This window comes from Martes martes (assembly GCF_963455335.1).
Source record: "Martes martes genome assembly, chromosome: 16".
Classification (NCBI taxonomy): Eukaryota; Metazoa; Chordata; class Mammalia; order Carnivora; family Mustelidae; genus Martes; species Martes martes.
In genome coordinates this window covers 22,499,398-22,523,881 of record NC_137904.1, presented here as the reverse complement: position 1 = coordinate 22,523,881, position 24,484 = coordinate 22,499,398, and the positions used below count along the sequence as shown (strand labels likewise).

The window sequence follows — 24,484 nt, the reverse complement described above, 5'->3', positions numbered from 1 at the left end:
TTCTGCTCTCCCTGTCTCTCTCTCTCTCAAATGAGTATATAAATCTTTTTTTTTTAAGATTTTATTTATTTATTTGACAGACAGAGATCACAAGTAGGCAGAGAGGCAGGCAGAGAGAGGAGGAAGCAGGCTCCCTGCTGAGCAGAGAGCCCGACACGGGGCTCGATCCCAGGACCCTGAGATCATGACCTGAGCCGAAGGCAGAGGCTTTAACCCACTGAGCCACCCAGGCACCCCGAGTACATAAAACCTTTAAGAAAAGGGGGGGGGTTAATATAGCCTATCACAAATCTTAGTTTCATTTTTATATTATTGAAAAATGTTCTGAGTTTCTTAAATGACAAAACTGAGCAAACAAAATTGAAGCAATGCTTACTAGATTAAAGGTTGATAAGCATTAATGTGTTTAATATTTTTGTTATGAATTTCCTTTAGATAATATGCAAAACATTCAGATCAGTTACATACTCGCACATTCACATCATTTATTAAATCCCTTGAATTAAAACAAATGCTTCTAGTAAATGGACTTCTGAAAGTTTTACATTAAAAATATTTCAAAGATAAATTTAAATTTCTTTGAATCCTTAATCTCTATATGAATCCTAATCCTTAATCTCTGTATGAATCCTAATCTCTATATGAATTGGGTATTTTATATATAGTTATTAAAAATGGAATATCATTTTACAAATACACAGCCATTTTTCTTAAAGCTTGACAAGTTTTAGGGGCACTTGGCTAACTCAGTCATTAGAGCATGTAACTCTTTTTTTTTATACTGGTTGTTGTTGTTTTTTTTTAATATTTTATTTATTTGACAGAGAGAAATCACAACTAGGCAGAGAGGCAGGCAGAGAGAGAGGAGGAAGCAGGTTCCCTGAGGAGCAGAGAGCCCGATGCGGGGCTCGATCCCAGGACTCTGGGATAATGACCTGAGCTGAAGGCAGAGGCTTTAACCCACTGAGCCACCCAGGCGCCCTAGAGCATGTAACTCTTGATGTCAGGGTTGTGAGTTTGAGCTTCACATTCAGTGTAGAGATCACTTAAAAAATAAAATCTTTACCAAAAAAAAAAAAAAACTTGACAAGGTTAGGAAAACATAAATAGAAATTAAAATGTCCGTAGTCCCACCACTCAGAAATCACAGTTAACAATTTGATGTCTTTCTCTCAGAAGCATTTGTGTCTAGTCGTAAATTCTCCTTCAGCCTTCATATAAAATGTTCAGTTTAAAACTTTGTAACCCTTTAGTACTTAGAATGTTCAATAATTTTCGAACTCTTCTTACTGGAATCCATTCTGGCCCCAATACTTCTTATTTTATCATTTTCCCATGCCTTTGCACATGTTACTTTGGCTGAAAATATCTTTTCCTCCCCTTTCTCTTCCTGGTAAATCTGTATTCTTCTTTCACAATCCAGTCTCTACCACCTCCTCTGGGAATGCTTTGCCCTCATCTTTCTCCCTTAAAAAATGAATCATTCCATCCCTTCGTATTTCTGCTATACCTTGTAAATCTGTTATTACGTCTTATCACATTCTGTGGTGATTTTTTATTTGCGTGTGTCTCCCATGTCAAACTTTTTTAAAAAGGACACTTCTGAAAACTTGATGCATAAAAACTAAACATATTTGTTGAGTTAGATTTCTGCAGAGAGCAATGAATATTGGCTTAAATCCTCAAGTACCTTGATAACTGATGTAATGCTCCTTTATAAATTCTCTTTATTTCTTATTTTTAAAAAACTTTTTATCATGGAAATTTTCAAACACACACAGAAGTAGGAGGAATTAGTACAATGAAATCCCCAACTCCTTACCACCCAGTGTCAACAGTTATCAATACTTTGCTAATTTTTTCTTATCTCTCCCCCTGCTCCCTACATACAACTTTGCGGTGGAGGCAGGTGTGGGAGGGAATTTCAGCATACCATCATTTGATTCCAAAATATTTTGGAATCAAATAAGGACTTTCTGACTTTGACATAACCATAATTCCATTGTGATAGCTAACAAAATTAATAATGAATTTTTAATATTATCTAATACTCAGTCCATGCTTTAATTTCCCCTTTTATCTCAAAAATGTCTTAAGTTGGTTTATTTGGATAGGGGCCCAAAGTCCAGGCATTGCATTTGGTTAATTATCTTTTAAGTCTTTTAGTCTATAACCACTATCCCACACACACACACTTTTTTTTGTTGAGGATTGGATCATTATGCTCTGTAGGAATTCTCACATGGATTTGGCTTATTTCATCCTCGTAGTGTCATTTAGTGTATTCCTCTCTTCTTACTTCATATTTCATGTAAACTGGTAATTAAGTCTTAAGGCATGATTATATTTAAACTTTTTATTTCAAAAAAATTTTGCAGGGAATGTTCATAAGGGTTATAGTTTACTTCCTTTTGCATCACATCAAGAGACACATAATGTCTAACTATCCCAATTTAAGTGCTATTAATATTGATCAGTGGGTTCAAGTTTTGTCAGTCTTATCATCCATAAAGTTCTCCAACTTTGTCTTTCATTTTCTATTTCCTAATATTTAAAAAATTATATACAATCAACTATATTTATTTATTTGTAATACTTCTAGTTTTCCAGAACTGATTATGATGGCTATCCAGCTATGAATTTTTAGCTACACAGAATCTCCTAACTTTTCGATGGAAACTTTTTAGTTTTTTGTTTGGTTTTTTTTTTTCAGGGTTTGGTCTATCTGGAATGTGGTGTAAGATAGGGTTCCATTCTCATTTTCTTCTAGGTGTTGGCCAAATGTGCTTGCGCTGTTTGTTTCTCCCATTAAATTAATTACTGCTTTTGTCTTGCACTGAAAGCCTCCAAACTGAGGTGCCTGGGTAGCTCAGTCAGTTGAGCGTCTACCTTAGCTCAGGTCATCATCTCAGGGTCCTAGGATAGATAGAGCCCTGTGTTGGGCTCCCTGCTCACCAGGGAGTCTCTTTCTCCCTCTCCCTCTGCCCCTCCCCGACTCATGCGCTCTCTAATAAATTAATGCCTACAAACTGAGGTCCTCCTTCTCTTTCTCTTTTACTAATTGTCTGTTTCACACTAGTACCATAGTTAGTTTAAGATTTATTTTTTTATTTTTTAGAGAGATAGAGCACGACTGGGAGGGAAAGAGGGAGAGAGAATCCCAAGGAGACTTCACATTGAGCGCAGAGCCCAGTACAGGGCTGGATCTCATAACCATGAGACCACGGCCTAAGCCAAAACCCAGGAGTCAAATGCTCAACTGACTGTGCCACCAGGTGCCCCTCATATTTATTAGAGTGATATTATGGGATGTCTGATAAGGCTAGTACCCCATTTTCCTTTTCATTCAACTTTTTACCTAATAGATTTAGTCGACATTGATCATAATTGCCTTGATTTATTATTTCAGCAGAGGTTATTACCTTTGCCTTTTTTTTTTTTTTTTTTTTTTTTTTTTATTAAGTAGGCTTTATACCCAGTATGAGGCTTGAACTCATGATCCTGGAATCAAGAGTCACATGTTCTACCAATCAGCCAGACACTTTTGCCTTTGCAGTCGGTACAGCATGTGACCCTTAATTCAGGGTCGTGAATTCAAACCCCATGTTGTGTTTGGAGCCAACTTAAAAAAGAGCTTAATTTTACCTGAAACTAATGTAACAACCAACTACAGTCAAATGAAAAATAAAGTCGTCTGATTTAATTTTTAAAAAGAACGTGATCTGGGGCGCCTGGGTGGCTCAGTGGGTTAAAGCCTCTGCCTTCAGCTCAGGTCATGATCCCAGGGTTCTGGGATCGAGCCCCACATCGGGCTCTCTGCTCCACGGGGAGCCTGCTTCCTCCTCTCTCTCTGCCTGCCTCTCTGCCTACTTGTGATCTCTGTCAAATAAATAAATAAAATATTAAAAAAAAAAAAAAGAACGTGATCTGATACTTTTTTTTTAAAGATTTTATTTCTTTTGAGAGAGAGAGAGAGCTCGAGCAGAGGGGAAGGGCAGAGGGAGTGGTAGATGCCCCGCTGAGCCAGGAGCCCATTCGGGGCTTCTTCCAAGGATGCTGGGATCCCGACCTTAGCCAAAGGCGGACATTTAGCCAAGTGAGCCACCCAGGCACCCCTGATCGTGCACATTTTAAAAATATAAATAAATCATGTACAATTCCTACAGGGCATTTAAGTTTTCTAATAGAATTTTTAGAAAGTTTTTATTTATTTTTAAGTAATCTCTGTACCCAATATGGGGCTGGAACTCTTGATTTCAGCTCAGGTCATGACCTCAGGGTTGTGAGATTGAGCCATGTGCTGGGTGTAGACTACTAAAGATTCCCTCTCTGCCCCTCTCTTTATCTCTCTGTCCCTCTTAAAAAAAAAAAAAAAAAAAAGGTTGCATGCTCTTCAGACTGAGCCATCCAGGTGCCCCACCCACTTCAGTTTTTAAATGTACATCCATAAAGTAGCCAGAGTGAACTTTTTTTGATTCACTTCAAAGCTGAGTTATTATTGCTTCCTTAGTTTATAGATCTTTAAAAATATATCAGCTTTCTTTTTGCTTCTTTCCCCCAACCCCAAACAGATTGAAGAAGAGATGTTGGCTTTGCAGAATGAACGCACAGAACGAATACGAAGTCTTCTGGAGCGTCAAGCCAGAGAAATTGAAGCTTTTGACTCTGAAAGCATGAGACTAGGTTTTAGTAACATGGTCCTTTCCAATCTCTCCCCTGAGGCATTTAGCCATAGCTACCCGGGAGCTTCTGGTTGGTCTCACAATCCTACTGGGGGTCCAGGACCTCACTGGGGTCATCCCATGGGTGGCCCACCACAAGCTTGGGGCCATCCAATGCAAGGTGGACCCCAGCCATGGGGTCACCCTTCAGGGCCAATGCAAGGGGTACCACGAGGTAGCAGTATGGGAGTCCGCAATAGCCCTCAGGCTCTGAGGCGGACAGCTTCTGGGGGACGGACAGAGCAGGGCATGAGCAGAAGCACGAGTGTCACTTCACAAATATCCAATGGGTCACACATGTCTTATACATAACTTAATAATTGAGAGTGGCAATTCCGCTGGAGCTGTCTGCCAAAAGAAACTGCCTACAGACATCATCACAGCAGCCTCCTCACTTGGGTACTACAGTGTGGGAGCTGAGTGCATATGGTATATTTCATTCATTTTTGTAAAGCATTCTGGTTTGTGTTTACTAATTGGGATGTCATAGTATTTGGCTGCCGGGTTTTGTTTTGTTTTTTAACTTTTGGAAAAATTTTGAAAAGGGGAATTGATGTGTGTATGTAAAAAGATTGGCTAGATTGGGGGTATTTACTGAACACGGAAAAAATAGAATACAGCATAGTGGCTTGAGTCATCACTTTGGGGCAACTATAGCCTAAGAAATTTGGGAAAAGATGGAAAGCCTGTCTGCATACCCCAGATTCTCATGAGCCACTCACAGCAGGCAGCATATGCTGAAACAAGAGATTATGGAAACACACCTGTATCCCCTCATCAGTGTATTTTCTTTATTAAATTGGTCTGACTTCTCAGCCTCATTTGGAGTAAAAAAGTAGAAATCCATGAGCACTAAAGGGTTGCATTGACTTTTTCAGAGAGTAGAAAACAACTTAGTTCTTTTTCTGAGTGGTGCATAGGTTTGTCAGTTTTTGTTTTTTGTTTTGTCTGTTCAATTGTGCCTTCTTTGTGGCATGGTGAGATGGAGGTGTTCAGAAGATCACTGAGTTGTGTGGGAATTGCATCAACAAACCTGTGAGCCTTCAAAGGGGAGACCAGAGGGTGAGAGAGGCCCTTGAAAGTTCATGTGGTGGGTTATGTTCAGCAGCAGAGTGAGGAGATGAAGCCTATATATCCTAATGTTTTGTTGCTTATACTGTGATATCTCATCCTAGCTAAGCTCTGTAACTCCCAAGACCCCAGACAGTACTTTTACTTTGTACGAAAACAAAGACATGTAGCCAATACAAGTCAAATGCCAGAGGCATTTGAATGATGCCATATTTGCAAACTGCCATCCATTGGAATTCTCATCACACTACAAAGACATAATTTGATTACTCCCCCGCCCTTTGGCTTATGGGATTTCCTGTTTACAAGTAGAATAGCCAATTATTTAAATGTGTAGTTGCCATAGTGAACCAGGAGTCACTGAGCCAATGACTTTACCAGCTGCTGACTAATCCTCATCACCACTGTAGATTTTGCTGCATGTGCAGGTCCTTTTTTTTTTTTTTTTCTGGCTGTTTTTGTTGCTGCAATACTTTACAAACTTCTAGTTCCTTGAGACTTAGTGACCATTTGGCATCATGTTAACATCACACAATAGGAAACACCACTTCCAGAAGTCTCTAGCCTCAGTGCTAAAGTACTACTGAAAAGGAACTAGCAAGTTTGGCAAATTAAAAAAGAAAAAAAAGGAAAAAAAAAAGGTTAAGTTATAGTGGTCAGGGAATCTCTTAACAAAAGCTAACTCTTTTTCCCAGAGAGGGGCATTTTTTGTTTTGTTTTGTGTTTTGCAATGAAGGATCAACCCAATGCTAAAAGTCAGATGTTACTTGGTATTCCACAGCCAGTGTGGAAATTGAGTTGAAGGTGGGTAAGGAGCTATGAGTATTGACTTGAAGGAAAAAAATGTCCTTTCCAGTGAGATCAGCGTTTCTTATGAGTTATTGTCGTGCCCCCTCCCCAGTTGTCTGGAAGAACCCTTGCTGCTAACGCTGGGTCCTACTTTTCATGTGGTCAGAGGGCTCCAAGTTAGAATTCTGTAAGTCCCTCTCAATGGTACTCTTCTCCTAGACCTGACTAATGACCAAACAGTAATCTATCACTGTTGAAATCTTGGTTTTGTCAGCCAAATTTAAGTCGTCCCCACATACGTCAGCTTAATTTCCATGAATCCCCTCTAGGTGTTTCTGGCATTTCATTTAAAGGTAACTGGAAGAAAAATTAGTATTTTAACGTAAATCTTTTTAAAACCAAGATAACAGTAGAATTCACACTCAGTTGTAGGCAGTGTTTCTGGTAGTACTTGGATACATTGCCCTTTTGGCCATGTTCAAGATTACCAGTTTTTAAGTGAACATAACATGCACTTGTCCTATCTAATGAAAGGGGCTTTTAATTTTCTCAATATCTTTTTTTGCATTAAAATATACAGTATTTCAAACAAATTGAGAAATGTACCTGTTTGGAGGAAAATGATAGGAGAGGTTTTTAGAATTAATTAAATGTCCAAAAATGTGATGGAATCTGATACCTTTTAACCTATTCAGGCTGGCCCATCTGTACTACTGGAGGGGTGGATTAGGGGAGCAAATCAATTTTGTATACATAACTCTTTAAAATCCAAAACACTACCAGTAATACATGTTAAAGTTCTACTTGTGGACTTGAGTTAGTCAAATTGAGTTACTGAGTTCATATATACTTGTAAAATTGTGATTGAATACTGACTCCAAATGTCTATCCAGTAGGGCTTTGTATCTGATTTGTGTGGCAACCAGTTTTACATGTAGGTCATGACTATACTGGATTATTCCATTAAGTTAATTTTAATTAAAATATTTATAGTTTGCAAAAATAATTCCAATTAATTGGTTTGTGTGTGTTTGTAAGATCTAACTTCTGAGGAATCTCATATGGTAGAAATCATCAAAGAGTAAAGCTTGTAGCAGAAAAATTGGAAAGGTTTTGAGAGATCCTAGAGAAAGAAGCAGGCACTTTCTGAATCGGTGTACAAATGTCAACATTTGATCAAATTAATACTACCTCCTCCCCAGTGTTGGTGTTCACTCGGTATATATGTATTTAAGAAAATAAAAAGTATGGGAAATTTGTCCAGCATATCAGAAAGTTGCAATGCTATATCTGGTATCCAGAACTTGGCAGTAAAATGTTTCTTGTGTTCACTGTCTCCTTTTTTTTAAGTTAGCATTTTAAAAATGCAAAACCTCATACCTTGAAATATATTATTCCTAATTGGGTTCCCTTCCTTTTGCACATATTTCTCTGTTCTTATTAAACTTTGCTCTAACCCCAAATTATATTATTTGAAAGTATTTTCATTGATACAGATAATGTTAGCTGGAAAATGTGTTTATATAACTTTTATTTAGAGCTGCCATTCTTTTTAGTAATTTCTGTGCCTAGAGATGAATAGTACTGCGTTTGAACCACCCCCACAGGTATAATATGCTTGGTACCCAAGGCCAAGGATTTTTTGATGAATTGAACTTTATAGCATAGTCATGATTTTCAGCTGCCTAGACTTAAGTCAAGACCATTGAGTACACTAAAACTGTCCTTGACACTTCCTCCTATTTTTCCTCACCCTCTGTCCAAAAATTGAAAACTCTATGAGTATCTTTTTCAGACCATAAGGCAGACTTTAGTAACTTTCTACTTCTTTAAGTACTAAATGTCTGGCATTTTAAACTTTTATAGAATACATTGTGTTGGACACTGGAATAATACTGTTTATTTTCACCTGTGAAAAATATTGTACTTGAAACACCTCCTTTGCATTTCTCCATGTGTGCCATTCACTAGTGGAAATAAATTGTATTATACCATGATCTACTGGCTTTTTAAAACTGTGTTAAATATGCACATTTTGGTATAGCTATTATCATTTGTATGTATATATTGTATATACATATGAGTGTCTATATGTGTGTGTAGATAGGTGGATGTAACTCATACTGTACATTTCCATCAGGGCGCTTAAGGTTCTCTTACTTTGTTTGTTACTTCAGTCCTCAGTTAAGACAAGAATGCATGTGTTTCTTAAGAATGAGTATTCTGGGTTGATATTTATGAGAAGGTGGTCATTAGATGCAATCTTTTCTTTTTTACTCCCTTCTTAGCACTTGTGTGGGTGATAAGAAAGTTAAGTAAATGTGGAACCTTAAGTAACAATCCAGTAAAATATTGCTGGGGAAGGAGCCAGTCAGTGTTTCTGTGAGTTTGTGTTGTGACGCAATAAAAGATAAGTGATGCAGAGAGAAATGAACCGTGGAAATTCAAAACACTGGTGGTGATTCCTCTGCAAAGATGATGAAAACCAGGAAGTCGCAGTCTCCATGTGCACAATCTAAACGTGATTTTTAGGAGCGATGCCATTGATCCTCTTACTCTTTTTACTCCACTGATACTGATACTTAAAAATTTTGCTAAGGACTGAAACAGACAAGAAAGGAATTACTGCTAAAGCATCTAAGGTTCTCCTAAACTGTGAGATCAACAGGAAATGGCCACTGGGAGAGAAGGATACGGTATTGGTGTGGGGCTTTCTCCCTTGATCTGCCTCTTCTTGCTTGCTAATAGTAAGTTCTTCGTGCACCTTCCAGCCCTTCTGAGCCACTGCTATTAAGCACAGATTTGGCCCAACACAGCACGCCTTTCCTGGGAGGTTTATATGGTCCTGCATTCTGTCCCATGCTCACAATGTGAAGTGTTTAGTGTGTATTCAAGTCAGAAAATAATATATTTAAGGCGTATAAGTGTGAATCTCCTATTAACGATGGAAGAAGAGGTTCTTGTTTCTTAGAAAACTACCTTCTCTAAGGAACAAAGCCAAAACTTGGGCTGTCATCTTTGAGCTGCTTACCAAAATACAGATCATTATTAAAGAGAAATGAATTCTCTCTGTTTCGTTATTCCCTCATCTAACGTGATAGTGCCCCCAACCAGGTTGTAGCATTGCCTTTGAGAAGGCACTCACTCCTAGTTAAGAACTGGAAATTTCCCATCCTCATGAAGACTGTGCTGTACACTTAGCAGACTTGCCTCTTGTATGCAGGGACTACTGATTGAAGTCTATTTTGCTGTGTGTGTGGTTATGTTGTCTGCACTTTTATGAAATCACCACAATAGGTCTACATTGGAAATGACAATTTGTAAGGAAGTAAGTTTTATTTAAACACTGTCTAGAGCAAGAAAGTGAAGCTGAGAACTCTTCTGTTAATGTACATTTATATTTTCTACTGAATTCTGGTAGCCCCCTTAAAGTCATGTTGATTAATTTTTCCCTCGTTTATATTCAGATTTCCAAAATTTCACTCACACCAGGGAAGAAAACCCATTTGGCTTAATGATAGCTTTCAGATTGTAAGAAATATAAATTAGTATGCACCTTATCTGCCTTTTGTGGGTTTCTTAAACTTGCACTTCCCTCCCACCCACCCAAAAATAGATATCCTTTAAAGAAAATAAAGGCAGAGAATTAAAACTGGGGAGCCACTTACTATGTCACCATCACTGTTAACTTGTTTCCCAGCAATCCTTTTTGAAGTTTCAGAGATATTTTTTTGCGTGTATGTATGTGTCTTTCTGATTGTTTCGGGTTTATTTTTTGATTTTAAATATACGAGAGATTCTTCTTTAATAGAGAAAAAAGTTAATCCTCTCTGAAACAGGATGCCCACTGGGTATACCAACCTGGACATCTGTAGGTAGTTTGACATGAAAAAGTGGAGAGAAGATGAGACTTCTGAATGAATGAAAAGGGTGTCTTGATGCCCAAGGATTCCCCCCAAAGTACGGGTAATTCAGCCTGCACAGTTTCCTTTTCACTCATAGTTTTTTAGCAATTATGAGTGAAAAATCATGTAATTATCTGTAAATATGTAGCTAACAAATTGACCTAGTTTCTGTATTTTTTTGTTTTTGTACTAAAGTTTATAAGTCTGTGCCAGCTAGAGAGGAGTTGATGTCATTGCCAGTTGTGGTCCTAGCATTTAATCCTGAAACCATCCTAGGGGATATTTTTAGAATTAATGCTTAAATGTCGTTAAACAGGGGAAAATGAAGCTTAATCATTGGTCAGGTTTTACATCTTTTGAAGCAAAGTCATTTTATTTAATATAATGACTACATGTTTTCAATCATGAATGAGGTAGGGAGCCTCCCTCCCCCAGTGGCCATGTTTACAGACGTGTGTTTTGTCTATAAAGTGCAAGAGTTTTAATGTTTATGTAAATTATGCAGGTGATAACCTTATGGCTTGGAACTGTTCATTGGGCTCTGTAGCTGAATTTTCAAAGGAAATGAACTATGCTAACTGCTGGCACATTGATCCCATTTCCGAGGCATTTTTCCTATTTCCAGAATTACATATGTTCCTTTGTCATTATCCCCACTAAACCTTTCTCTGAAATGCCTTGTAGCCTAAGGTGTGAAAGGCTGGTAAACACAGACGAGGGAAATGCATTTTTAAAAATCCGTGAGCCCTCTTTTGTGTGCATTCAGTACTCCTGTGTTTCAGTGGCAACCCTGAGGTCAGTGGAGTTTTAGAAATGAGATACCGCCGTTAACAAAAGTGTGTATTTCTTTGCTTTTGCATGGCTTGGCTTAGCTTCAAAGATGTATTAGGGCCACTTGAAAGCATGAAGACCAGTTGTGTGGGAACAGGTTTCTCTCAGTGGCACATTTTGCTTCTTCTGAGCCCTCAAATACATTGCCTCAGCATGAACATTATTGTTATTATAAATTGCACATGGTCATGGAATGAATTATGTGATTTAAAGATGTAACTGCTTAATGTTTTCAGATTCTGGCTGGTCCATGTGACTGTTTGGCACATATCAAACAGGGGTTGGGGGTCCCGAAACCCTTCTAACCCCCTTTTTGTCGTAGACAACTATGTTTAGTTTATTAAGATGTTGGCTGCCCCTGGTGTGTTGCCAGATAGCTCTTTTTTGGTGCCCATTCCAAATGTGCTTCCTTGCGTTTCATAATATCAAAGAAACACCACCCCTTGTCCCCAACATTTTATGTGTTACACCTTTTATTCCACATTAAATGGGAATTGTGCCTACTTAGAGTGCCCCACCATTTTGTTACATATATGTGTTCTAAAATAATCCAAGCCAGAGATACAAGGTGGAAAAATTTTTTTAAAAATTCCACTTGAGGCCAGTAATTTATCTGACAAGATATATTTTACCACATTATCTTGACACTTGATATATGAGCCTAATAGGAGTTGCAGGTGGTTTCATAGGGCAAAATCCAAGTGGAGAGGATATGTGGGATTATTAGAAGACAATTTTGTTCTGATTTTACCTTTCCTTTTATGATCCTTCTCTGCTAGTTTAGAATAGGTTAATTCTCCAAATTTATTTAGTTTCGTTTTTTATCTTTTAGAGATTTTTACAAAAGCAATGGTCTGATGTAAATAACATTTTAAAGTAATAGTGCACATAACTTTCCCAGACTATTCCAACCAGATAATTTGTAAATGCTTTAGAGTTTTTTAAATTAACACTTGTGTTGCTAAATCCTATTTATGTAAGTCTGCTAAAATTTTTAACCCATTTAAAACTTAAGACATTTAAATAATGGATGGGTTACTCTGAGCAATCTAGCTTTCAGAACCCCCTTGTTTTAGTATATGAAAAAGATAGCCTAATGCGCATTAATGAGGTTGGAGAGACTTTGAGAAATATGTATAGTGTATATTTTAAAACAGCTTTGCTTGTATTGTGAAGATTTAAAAACAAACTTGAGATTTTTAACGTTAACTATTAACACAGTTTTAACATAAGTTATCCCACTGGGTTTAAGAGCATCTTGAATGTATAATCCTTTTTGTAACCCAGGTTGGTTTCTGCTTTCACCAGTCATCCAAACATATTATTTATGTTTTTAGTTTTATATACTCATTTCCCTTTGTTTTCCTCAACCAGCATGATTTTTTTGCACATGTATTGTAGAAATTTTTAAAAAGAAAAGTTAATACGTTGTTTTCTCTGAATTTTCTTCACTTCTCTCTTCCTTTCTACTAACTCCTTACCTTAAAGGCCATATCGCTCCATTTGCATTATTTGTGCAAATGCCAGGGTTGGTTTTTATTTTTATTTTTGCTATTTACCTAAAGAAAAAAAAAAAAGAAAAATGCTTCAGTCAATTGCTTTTTTATTTAAAAAAGAAAAAAGAAAAGAAAAAAAGCTGTAACCTTATCATTTCTGAGTAGACCATTGAGAGATGAATGCACACCTGTACTAGCCCAGGACCAGCTTTGGTGGCTGAAGGGAATATTTTAACTAAGCAAGAAGTTCTTTTCTAAAAGTGGTATGTATTATTCACAATCTCTTTCAGTTATTCCCACAAGTCAGGGTTCCAGATAAAATGAGGGTTATCAGCTAACTGATACGTTATCATTGAGGTTCATCAATGAATTTGTACATTTCTAGTTCCCTTTGGTGAAGGGAAAAATGATGATTTTGCAAGACCTAGATTTTGGCTTGGTTTCTTACCTCCTTTTTTGGCAGCCTTCATCTTCTCATCTCTCAAAGCCCTTGAGCCTGTAGGGTTTTTGTGGTACACAAAGGACTTGTGGTCTTTTAAAACTAGGGCTGATATTTTGGTGTGAGAGATTATCGTGTTGAAAGTGATGTTCTGCCACTTTACCAATGACTAATTTTAAACACACACAGTCCTCTCAATTTTCGGACCAAACACGCCCACAGTGGAGGCTTATCAAGGGTTGCAATGGGGAAGAAGCCTCTCCCTCACTGTCAGCACCAGCTGGTATAGGTGACTGTACAGATGTGCATTTTCCTTTTGGTAGAAATGGTCCGCAGCACTAACTGGTAAGGCTTATTGTACAGTATATTGTCAGTATTCTTCTGGTTCAACATACCTTATAGTTCATATATAACCTGTATTAATTGTATAGATTGTGCATTTAAAGCTGTTACCAAGTTGTCAGAACATAAAAGCGAAAACAAGGTCATATGTAATATTTTGTTTGTAAGTATCCTTTGTATCATAGCAAAGGAAATGTTTAAAAAAATCAACTGTAATAAAGTAATTTTAGTACACAGAGTGTCTGTTCAGCTTTTTTAAGTAATTTTATTTCAACGATAAAGTATATTTCAATTAAGTGACTGTTAGATAGTCTCAGGCACTATGCTAGATGTTGGCATTACTACAGAAGTGTGTAAGGTATGGTTAAGAGTAAAGTCCCTGATGTGAACATGAACCCTCTAGCCTAATTGCCTCAAACTCTGCCCAGAAAATGAAGTGGCCTGTTGTGTTGCGGGTGTGAGTTGATTCTACTTTAGGTTCTAATGGTTTGATGCAAGTTCTTCAGTTTTGTACAGACCAGTGTTCTAGTCTGTAGAACTCCAGCTTCTTCTGCATGCATGGACACATGAATGTATGCAGTTCCTGAACCTTGTAAAAACTTCACAAGGTGGTCTCACCTTTTGATGATTTGAAAATCATACTTTCTGCCCCTGTATGGGACAAATACCTAATCTAGGCCCATTGCTTAAAACACGGTTAAAGTGACTATTTTTGTAAGAAGGCTAATTTGGGGAGAGGGAGTTTCATGTTTTTTTAATTGGGAAAGTTTTTAAGTGTCATTTTGAAAAAAGTATTGCCTGTTTTATTGAATAGAATATTTTCTGGAAAAGCACTTTTAACTTTTTAACACAGCTTTTTAACTCCTAGTGTGGTGATACTGAGCTATTTTGAGATTAACATGTTATGTAGTGTAATTTGCTTGGGTTAAGCAGCCAGGTGGGAGAGCCAAGATTAGATCCCACATTGCCTATCACCAGCCTTTCCAACACCTACCTTGAATTTGCAGCAACTCAAAAAAGGTTTAAGAAACAAGATTTCTTTCTGCTTTGTCCCTACATTTGGGCTCTTCAGACTATCATGGAAGGAAAGTATTATAAAACTTGTACTTCTAAGCCTGTATCCCCTATCAACAACCCAAAACAAATGTTTAATTTGTCATTGTCTAAATGCATCAAAGGTGCTTGGAGTTAAATTAGGGGTCAAAGCCTATCCTGACTGTAAATTTGAATATAAATAAAAGTTTGCCACAGCGTTTGGTAGCTCCACAGCCCCAGCGGTGATAAACCCGTGCTATCACTTACATCTCAGAGAAGCAGCTGCAGGACAGTGTTTTCCTGTATGTGTCGTAGAGTGACTTTAATTGCTACTATGTCTGCAGATACGTGTTCTTAATGGTAGAGGGAGATAGAGTTGAAGAGGGCGTTGGGACTATGCAATAAACAACTTACATTTTTAGATTACTGTGCATGGCTTCCCCAGAGAGGTGAGTACTAGAGCAGCTCGGAATACAAATTCTTTCCCCTTTTGTTACCATCCTTTACATTATGAAGTCTAAAATGGGCATTATTTACTGTCATCTCAGCCAGTGATGGGATTAGGAGAAGGCAAAGTATGGCATAAACAACACTGGTTTGGGTTCTGGTCTTTAGCTGCATCACTAATAATGGTGAGATTTGAAAGCCATGTCTTCTCTGACCATCATTTATAAGAACTAGGAAAACGGGTTTTGGCCAGCAGAACAGATGAACCAGTGTGAACCCTGTTAGCCACAACAAGGTTATTGAGTATGTGTATGTGTACACGTGTTTGTGAAGGGGCGGGCGAGTCTGCCCTCAACTGGACAACCAGGACCCAGCTCATGTAGGCCCTTCCCAAATTTGCAGTGGAATGACTGGAACTTCTTGGCCTTAAAAGAATTAGAGAATACATTTTGATCTGAAAGCAGATGCCACCTTCTCTTTGAGTTTCAGTTGATGAACTAAGTAGACTTGGAGAATGGGATCTCACCTACTTTTACTATTTCATTATATCCTAACAGATATCCTAAATTAAGGCCTATTGGGACGCCTGGGTGACTCAGTCGGTTAAGCATCCTCTTAATTGCAGCTTGGGTCATGATCTCAGGGTCCTGAGATAGAGCCCCATGTTGGGCTCCCCACTCAGTGGGGAGTCTCTCTCCTTCCTCTGTACCCCCTCCACCACCACCCCACACTCTTCCCTCTCTAAAATAATCTTTTTTTTTTTTTTTTTAATTAGGGTCTGGGGCACCTGGGTGGCTCAGTGGGTTAAAGCCTCTGCCTTTGGCTCAGGTCATGTTACAGTCCTGGGATCAAGCCCTGCATCGGGCTCTCTGCTGAGCGAGGAGCCTGCTTCTCCCTCTCCCTGCCTGCCTCTCTGCCTACTTGTGATCTCTCTCTCTGTCAAATAAATAAATAATTTTTAAAAATTAGGGCCTATTTATAGTCTCGGTCTTTTCATATGGAACAACTTGTAAAATAACTTTCCCAAAGACACATAGGTCACAGATAAAGTAGAAACTGGAACCCACATCTCCAAGCTACTTCAGTCCTCTGTATTCAATGCCCAAATTACTAATTGCTCAGTGGAAAATATCTCTATGTGGGTACCACTGATGATCAGAGAATTTTGAGCTTGCTGGTAAATTATTAGCCCAGAGCAGGAGGCCTGGTTGTTGATTAAACACTGGTTAGTGTCGGGAGACACAAAGCTAGATGTACAGAAGTGAAGCAACAGCCGGTGAATAGAGAATGTACAGGGAGGCTCTGTTCACTCTGTAGGTAGGTAAGCATGTATGGCTCAGTACACAGAGGACTTCAGAAGACAAGCAGTGCCTTTGTTTTCTGGAGATTTAAAAAATAATGACATTCCATTGTTGCAGGGAGACTGCGATTTATTATTCAGAAGCAAACAAGTTGGAGAGAAGTTTTTGTTCAACCACACTAGTGGTAAGTACTAGGGTATTTCCTCATTACACAGGAAGGCTGGAGGTGGAGGGACTAGAGACATTTATTTTTGATAGTGTCTTTTAAGAGTTTTCCTTCAAACTTGTAGTTCTTCCTGGACATTTTAAAACATCCTCTGGTCACTTTGGCAAAGTTATTTTCATTAAAATCTTATGTCATTTCCCAACTCCCAGAATCTGCATCAGGTCTGTGATCTCCTTGATTCTCAAGCCAGCCAAAAGTCTTTACAACACACCAAGCTCATCTGCATTATTTTGGTTCACCCCAAATGAGAAGAGACCTTCTACCTAATCTAGGCCACCCTTGGGGTGCCTGGCTGGCTCAGTTAGGAGAGTATGTGACTCTTGGCATAGAGCTTACTTGAAAAAAAAGAAAAGAGAAGAAAACTCATTTAGGACACCCTTATTTCCTGGCATATGTCCACAACCATGATGTGTGCCAAACAGCAGTCTAACTTGCGTGTCCCATCAGTGACATGGGAATTCCTGCTTCCTGAGGTGTTCACTCCGTCTCCAGGCACTCCCTGTGTATAACTTCTCAATCTTGTCTCTGCCAGTGATGAGAACTAGGGAAGATTTCTGATGCCAATCCTTTGTGGGTTGTGAAAGAATCACAAATACTCATTGGCATTGTTACCAAGTTCTACCCAAGTGGCCAACTGTGTCTGCTTATTTAAGCAGGGAGAGGAATTCATGCTAAAGTTCATTTCTAAAGGAAGATACCTGGGCATTACCAGGGATGGCAGATTGACAGAAGATCTGCGGTCTGGCTGGAAGATAAGTAGAGAGGAGCTTCTGACTCTGGGGTAATTTTGAGGTTAACTATAAAGCCACTTCCTGTGTCAAGGCCTCTTCTTTTTTTTTTTTTAAACAGTACTCAAGTCGTAGGAAGGATACCTTCACTCGAAACAGAGATGGTATCTCCTCAAAGTGAGGATTTGGGGCTTCATTCTGCATACTGTTGTCTCTGGCCAAGCCACCCTAGAAACCTATGTATAAAGAACATAAAATACTAACTCTCTTAGGAGAATTAAGTTATAGCAAGCACTGTGTTAGGTCTTAGAGATCAGAAGCCTTCAGAGGCAGTCCTTTGCTTCCTGCATTCTGATCCAGTGGGGGGAGATAAAGGACTCCATCATACCTCCTACAAGCCATTATGTTTTGGGGGCTGCTGCTGCTTTTGTCTCTTAAGACGTGAAGGTGGTTAGAAATATTGAGAATACCCAAAGGAAGGCAGGCAAGGGAATGAGGCCTGTGAGGATCGCTTAAGGCTCTTAAGAGACCTGGAAAACCAACTCAGTGGTACTTCTTTGGGTGGTCTTAGCTTTATTTTGTTGTTTGTTTCTTGTTTCCTCAAACGCGTAACTTGGGATTTTGTTCAAAGGTCACAAATTGTCTCAGAATAGTGTGCCTGGGGTTCTTCCCACTGGTTTTGTCTGATCAGCTGTTCACCAAAGCTGAGTGAATATGGGCGATTCCTTCAGTTAGACTGAAAGTCAGGGTCACCCAAACCTACTTGAACAGGAACTGCACATTCTTGGCAAATTTTGCTGAAAAAGTAATAATGGAAAGATGAGAAAGAAGTGGCTTCCTGAGACAGGTTATAAGCACAGGGGGCGCAGGGGACACAGAGGAGAAATACCTTAGGGTCTAGGTACTAGGGCTGTGGGTCCAAGGCAATTAATGAAGCTGGGGCTGTCACTGAAAGAAAAATGTTACGTGTATATATCCACGCCCCACCCCTGCAGGCTTGCTTTCTTATAAAAAAGGAAAAGAGGGGCGCTTGGGTGGCTCAGTGGGCTAAAGCCTCTGCCTTCGGCTCAGGTCATGATCTCAGGGTCCTGGGATCGAGCCCCACACAGGGCTCTCTGCTCAGCAGGGAGCCTGCTTCCCTTGCGCTCTCTCTCTGCCTGCCTCTCTCCTTACTTGTGATCTCTGTCTGTCAAATAAATAAATTAAAAAAAAAAAAAAAAAGGAAAAGAAAACCAACCACAATTTCTCCAAAAGCTATTACCTTAAAAAACCAGAGTCCCATGGTATCTGCCCTAGAGGAACAATCCAGAGCTCAGTCCTTGGGGCCCCATAAGCCCCAACAGGTTAAAACCTACTGGGCTGCTCTCCATTTTGCAGTCAGTTCTGAATGATCCTGGGGTCCTGCAAGGGGGGCGGGCAGCTGCAGCACCCTAATTAACTGAAATCCTTACTGTACCAGATGCTGGGGAGGGGGGTGGTGGCCAGATGTAAGGAATTCTTCCTCAGCAAGCCCTCTACAGGGGCTGTAAACGAGCAGCAGAATGGCTTTAGATTTCAGTTCCTCGTTACTTCTGCTCAGAAAGGGTGAAAGACTATCAGATGGGGAACGTGGAGGAGGGGAGCAAGAAATGAGGAAGGAGGGAAGTGATTTTTTTCATGACAGGATAATGTGCCTCAGATATAATTGAGTGTCCTCTGCATCTCAGGTCAGATTTTAGGATAGTTCAGAGTTTCTTCCAATTTGATCTAGAACACAGCCGGACTAAGATGATCCAAATCTGAAATTATGGTCCCTGGAATTCCTCATACTGAGCCATAGGACGTGGCTTTTGATAAACCTCTCCTCTTTAAAATTGGCTTGCTGTATTGAGGCCAGGAGGGAGCTTCCTGTCAAAACAGGTGTCTTCTTTCTTGATAACAAATTAAAATAAAACGTTGGGGCAAAGTTCATAGCAACACATAGAACTAGATGTCCTAGGATATTGTTTAATGGCCTAATTTAAACCAGGATGTGGGGATCAATCTGTAGAATGTTTTGCTTTACTCTGATCTTCAGGATTATTCCTCATAAAACCAAACACCATAAAACCTGCCAGTGAGTGGCCAGCTCCAGGAAGAAGCTTTTTCTACATCGACACGGATGGCCTTTTGAATAAATGGAGCAGAAAAAGCGTGGTAATGTGAAATATTCGTAAATCACTGAGTAAGTGCTAGCCAACCTCTTGGAACTTTAGTTTCCTCTGGTCCCAGATGTCTCTCCAGGCCCTGGAAAGGAAGAGACTTAAGGAAGGCAATGAACCAGAAAACACCAAAGATAGCAGGTTTATACTCTTCACCACCTAGAAGAAGCCCACATCGCAGGAGAAAAACACCTCTGGCCGGGACTTTCTGGAGTAATCCCCAGGAATGGTGCTGGAGGGAGCAGCCAGCATGCCTGAGAGGCTGGCAGGCCCTGTGTTCGAGGACTCCCTCTTCCTAAAATCATCCTGAAGATCTCCCTAGGCTTGAAGTCCTAGCCTGAAGGCCCAGATCAGCCCAACAGAGACCTGCAGGACTCATCTGGAAGACAGGACCTCAGCCTTCCAGATGACAGACACATGCTCTCTGTACCTCGTCGTCCTCACCAGCCCAGTCTCAGCACAGCACTTGCTGCCTCGGCCGCCTTTCCCACACTGACGCAAGACTGACGCAGCCCCATGGCTCTGAAGTCAGCGGAGTGCCACAGCCACAGAACCAAAGGAGGGAAGTGGGACTGAGACACAAACATCCTGTCCTCATGACACTGAGTGGCTCCGGCTCAAGAATCAGGGTCAGAGAGCTGATGATTTATGTGAGACAGAGCTTTCCAATGACGCACATACACCCATTCTTTCTAGAGCCCTTGCTAGTCACAGACCATTTTCTCAAGAGTCCATAGACTCAAAGGGGGCTCTTCTATGGCTTATGAGGTCGGTGACGGGACAGCATGACAGTGACAGCCCAGCCGCGGACCAGGAAGAGCTGGAATGTGTTGAGCAAAGCCTGGGGCAGGAGTGTTCTCAGGGTAAAGTGAGCACTAGCTTGCTGGAAGTTCCTTCTTCCACAGACCAGTCTAAGAGAGGGGGCCAAATCAGCCACAAAGGCCCCGGAGTGCAGGCCCCCCTTCTGTCCTCACGGCCGGTTCAGGACTCTGCATGCCCAGCTCTGTTCTCAGGCCGGCCCTCACCTCGTGTATGATCGCTTCCAGCTAAAGATCTCCTCCAGATTGGAAGAGGGAGAGGCCTCCTTCTTCTGCAGGGTCCCCCAGCGACGCCGGCCCCCCAGGAACGAAGCCCGGTGCCTGCTCAGCCCTTTCATCCTCTCTTCCACTCTGAAGAACTCAGTCAAGGCCCGGAAGTACTCCAAGGTGACCTCGTGGCTCCAGGCTGGCAAGGGCTCCTGGCGCAGGAAGCCGCAGTGGCCTCCATGGTGACTGAGCAGGAGGAAAAAGTAGGGGTTGCTGTGAAAGAGTTCCTCGGGCAGAAAGTGGTCCGGGGGCCCGCACACGGGGTCGTCGGCACTGGAGATACACAACACCGGCACCGCGGCCTCGTCCACATCCCGGAGGGGATCGTTGTGGTCCCAGTAGGTGTCCCAGCTGATGGGGAAACTCTTGGTGTGGCAGAACAGGGTCTCCTCAAACTCTCGCAGGGAGCGGCTCCTGAACAGCCTGTGGGTGTCCACGGCATCCTGCAGGGCCGAAGCATACCTGGCAGCACGATGAGGGGCAGGGAGGGTAGGAAAGACAGGGAAGCATGAGGAAATGAACTGACAACAGGCGTGCCAGAGGGGCAGGCCACAGGCCAAATTCTGGCCCCAGAGGCATCCTTTGGCTGTATGACACTTTTTTAAACTTCTGTTTCACTGTCATCATTTAAAGATTTTATTAAGTGAACTCTATGCCCAGTGCAGGGCTTGAACTCACAACCCTGAGATCAAGAGTCGCATGCTCTTCAGACTGAGCAGGCCCGGTGCCCCACTGTCATCATTGAAAACCAGGAGATGTCACATAAAGTGCAGATATTTGGGTTCTCTAAGGAAATGGAAAGGTCTGGCAACACGGGCGGGCATTCAGGGCATTTCTTCCCTCGTGCTGTGTCACAGTTCCTACCAGGCCTGCATTCATGGCATTAGCCTGCCTCACCCTGGGGGCAGCAAGTGACTTCACAGCAGCTGATCCACTGTGACAGCTCTCCTCCTGACCTCAACTCCTGGCCCTCTGTAGGCAACCTGCTCTGAACCGTCATCTCCTGAACCCCTGCTAGAACTCCCTGGCTCAAACTATCCAAACCAGCAGGTGACACCCCTCCCCCCGCACTGTTTACATCTTTCTTCAGGTTATATTAGTCTATTTTTTACAAGCTAACATGCTGTCCAGATAAAGGCAAACCTTGAGCAGTGGTACAGGTATTCCTAGAAAGGGCTGAGGAAGCGGCTAGGAGTATAATTACTTTACAGGGTAAGTTCCCACGTGGGAGCCTGAGAGCCACCGCTCTGGGGAAGAGAGGCATTTCTGCTGCTTCCACCTCCGTGGAGAGAGCCTGGCACCCTGACGGCGGAGGCCGGCATGGGCAGCTCAGGCTTTGGGCATATCAATCCAGACTTAGCCAGTTGAATCTGGATGTGTGTCTCCAACAAACATTCATAGAGGCTTGTCCTGAGCTTTTCCATCCCAAACTTCTACAGGGAGGGCAGACCCTAAAGGCCCAGATTTCCTTTCCGCTTCCCTCCCCTTATCCTCCAGCAGGTGCCCCGAGTTAGTGCTGGGTGGGGCAGGGGGAGGGTGGTTGTTATTTGGGAATGGAAACTGGCAATCAAGCCAAGGGAGAACACCTTGCCTCGGAGGCCCAGAAGTTCTGGGCCGCCATGACAGCTCCTGGGGCCATTGTTGAGCTCAGGGTTTGGCCTTCTCAGAACAAAACAGGGCAAGGAGAGAAAGAGAAATTACCATTGCCATCACTTTTTGAGCACCTACCCAGTGTTAGGATTTGAACTGAAGTGAGTCTGCCTGCACACCCCAGTTCTTTCTGCCACACCACACTTTCTGCTTGAATGTCTTTTACCCCATTTTGCCACCTCCTAGGAAGGCAGCAGTGCAAGCTGAGGCCTTGTAATTCGCTGTGGGAATGTTGCTCGGCCTCTTCAGTGTCAAAGCCTCACATATCACCCTAGGGGTGGAGTGCTCTCCTTTTGGAGATTTTTTAAAAAGTATGTTGACATATTCTTTACATTTTTGGATCCATATCGAGGAATATGCAAATCCAGAGAATGTTAATAAATCACATACCACCAAATTTCTGATTCTTGTCACCTCTAGGCGCAGACACTAATAAGGAAACATTCCAGGCAGACAATCAGTCGTAATTGCTTCCAGAACCCTCTTTGCTGATTCTACAAGCTGTGGGTTAAGTGGCAAACGTCTGCCGATGCCTCGGCTTACAGGTGGGGCAGGTAGGTGCTCAGTTGCTAGGACACCCTGGGGCTAACACGAGGCCATGGGGCCCCAGGGCAGGTGTCCCTGCTCTACCATAATGATGCTGAGTCCGCCCATGGCCTTTAAACCTGTTTCCCTGGTTCTGTGTAGTGGGTTTGGATAGCTTCGGAAAGCGTGTGCAGAGAGCCCTGCCCAAATTGCCCTAAACCTATGTGATTCGCTACCAGGCAGGGCTGTTTCTTCGTCAGCCCAAGACCCCTACGCCCCCAACTTCCTTGCCGGTCTGCGGCCTCCGTCACCCACCTGCTGAGGGCCATCTTCTGGAGGAGCAGGAAGCCCCGCTCGTAGGGCCAGGGCAGGCCGGCCTCAAACCACTCGCGGCAGCGCAGCACCGGCGAGATGCAGGCGGCGCCGGTCACATAGCTGGACGAGCCGCACTCGCCCAGGTAGGACAGCAGGAGCGCGGAGCCCGAGCCCTCGCTCACCGCGAACAGAGGGGCCGCCGGGTGTCGGAAGCGGATGTAAGTGACCGCCTCCTTGAGGTCGGACGGGTCCCCGAAAGGCTGCAGCCGGGGGCTGACCAGCGGGCAGCCGTGGTGGCCGCGGCGGTGGAAGATGACCGGGTAGTAGCCGCGCTCCAGGGCGAGCAGGCAGAGGCCGAGCACGTTGCGAGTGAGGCGCCCCCATGCATTGGGGATTACCAGCAGCACCGCGGGAAGGCCCCCCGCGTTGGTGACCCGCCGGCCCCGGGGACAAGGTCCCACGACCCAGTCCAGGGCCACCAGCCCGTCGTCCGCTAACTGCAGGTACTCCCGGGCCAGCTCAGGCCCCGGCCCCACGGGCAGCACGAAGTGGCAGAGGGTCTGCAGGTGGGGCCCGCAGAGCCAGGAGCGCGGGCGCGGCTCTAGCGCTGCCGAGCGTCGCAAGGCGCTCAGCAGGCACTGAGCCAGTGCCGACGGTTTACAGATGAGCCTGCACCCGCCGGGCAGTGGCTCCCGCCCGTCGCTGAACTGGTCTGCGGCACCTCCGCCGTCCATCTCCTCCTCGTGGTCCTGGCCGCGGGCCCCCCGCACAGTCCTCGCTCCGACGGCGCGCCGCAGCCGCGGGGCCAACAGGCCAAGCAGGGCGAGCGCGGCCACCAGCAGGGCGAGGGCGGCGTCCCACGGCGGCATGGCGAGGTAGCAGAGCCCCCGGCGGCTGGAGGGCGGCAGGCGGCGGGGCCGTCCCCTCGGCGAGCTCCCCGCTCTGCGGGCGACTCCGCCCGGCCGCGGGCGGGTGCCCAGGGCTCTCCTGAGCGGGGGTGGGCGGTGGGCGCTCCGGATTGGCCGTGGCCCCGCAGAGGCAGCCAGTTCGGGCCCGGCTCCCCTCGCCCGCCCCCAATCCCGCCCCAGGCCCTTTGTACAGCGATTGCGACAAGCTGGAGCAGAAGGTGAAAGGAGCCTAGGCCACAAAAAGGGAGCGAGGACGCGCCAGCGAGCCAGACGGGAGTGGGGAGGGCAGCGAGCCGAGGAGTGGGGTGTTGGCGGCAGAGAGTGGGGACACTCGGAGACCGAGGATCGGGGCACCGGATAAGCATCAGAGCCCCCCCGACCCCTCCCGTCGGCCCCGCTTGGTGTGTAGCTGCCGGGGGAGACGCTGAGTCGCTGCGCCCTCAGGGGCCGCAGCTGAGAAGTAGCAAAAGCGAGAAGTGAATAAACCCCA

The 24,484-nt window shown here is 43.1% G+C and overlaps 2 protein-coding genes across 2 annotated transcripts in view; one reads left to right on the top strand and one right to left on the bottom strand.

Moving 5' to 3' along the window:
- The window catches only part of TAOK1 (TAO kinase 1), a 153,357-nt gene extending 148,309 nt beyond the window's left edge, over positions 1 to 5,048 (top strand). Inside the window, 2 exon segments of the mRNA XM_080825304.1 lie at positions 4,572 to 4,846; positions 4,848 to 5,048. Coding sequence (XP_080681430.1) covers positions 4,572 to 4,846; positions 4,848 to 4,935 — 363 coding nt within the window. The 3' untranslated portion in view covers positions 4,936 to 5,048.
- A 14,587-nt stretch (positions 5,049 to 19,635) lies between these two features.
- ABHD15 (abhydrolase domain containing 15) lies at positions 19,636 to 24,026 on the bottom strand. Its single transcript, XM_080825303.1, has 2 exons — positions 23,087 to 24,026; positions 19,636 to 21,058 (listed from the first exon to the last, which is right to left on the bottom strand). Exons 1-2 carry the CDS (start codon positions 23,953 to 23,955, stop codon positions 20,533 to 20,535), a joined length of 1,395 nt encoding a protein of 464 aa, XP_080681429.1. The 5' UTR covers positions 23,956 to 24,026; the 3' UTR covers positions 19,636 to 20,532.
- Between the last annotated feature and the right edge of the window lie 458 nt (positions 24,027 to 24,484).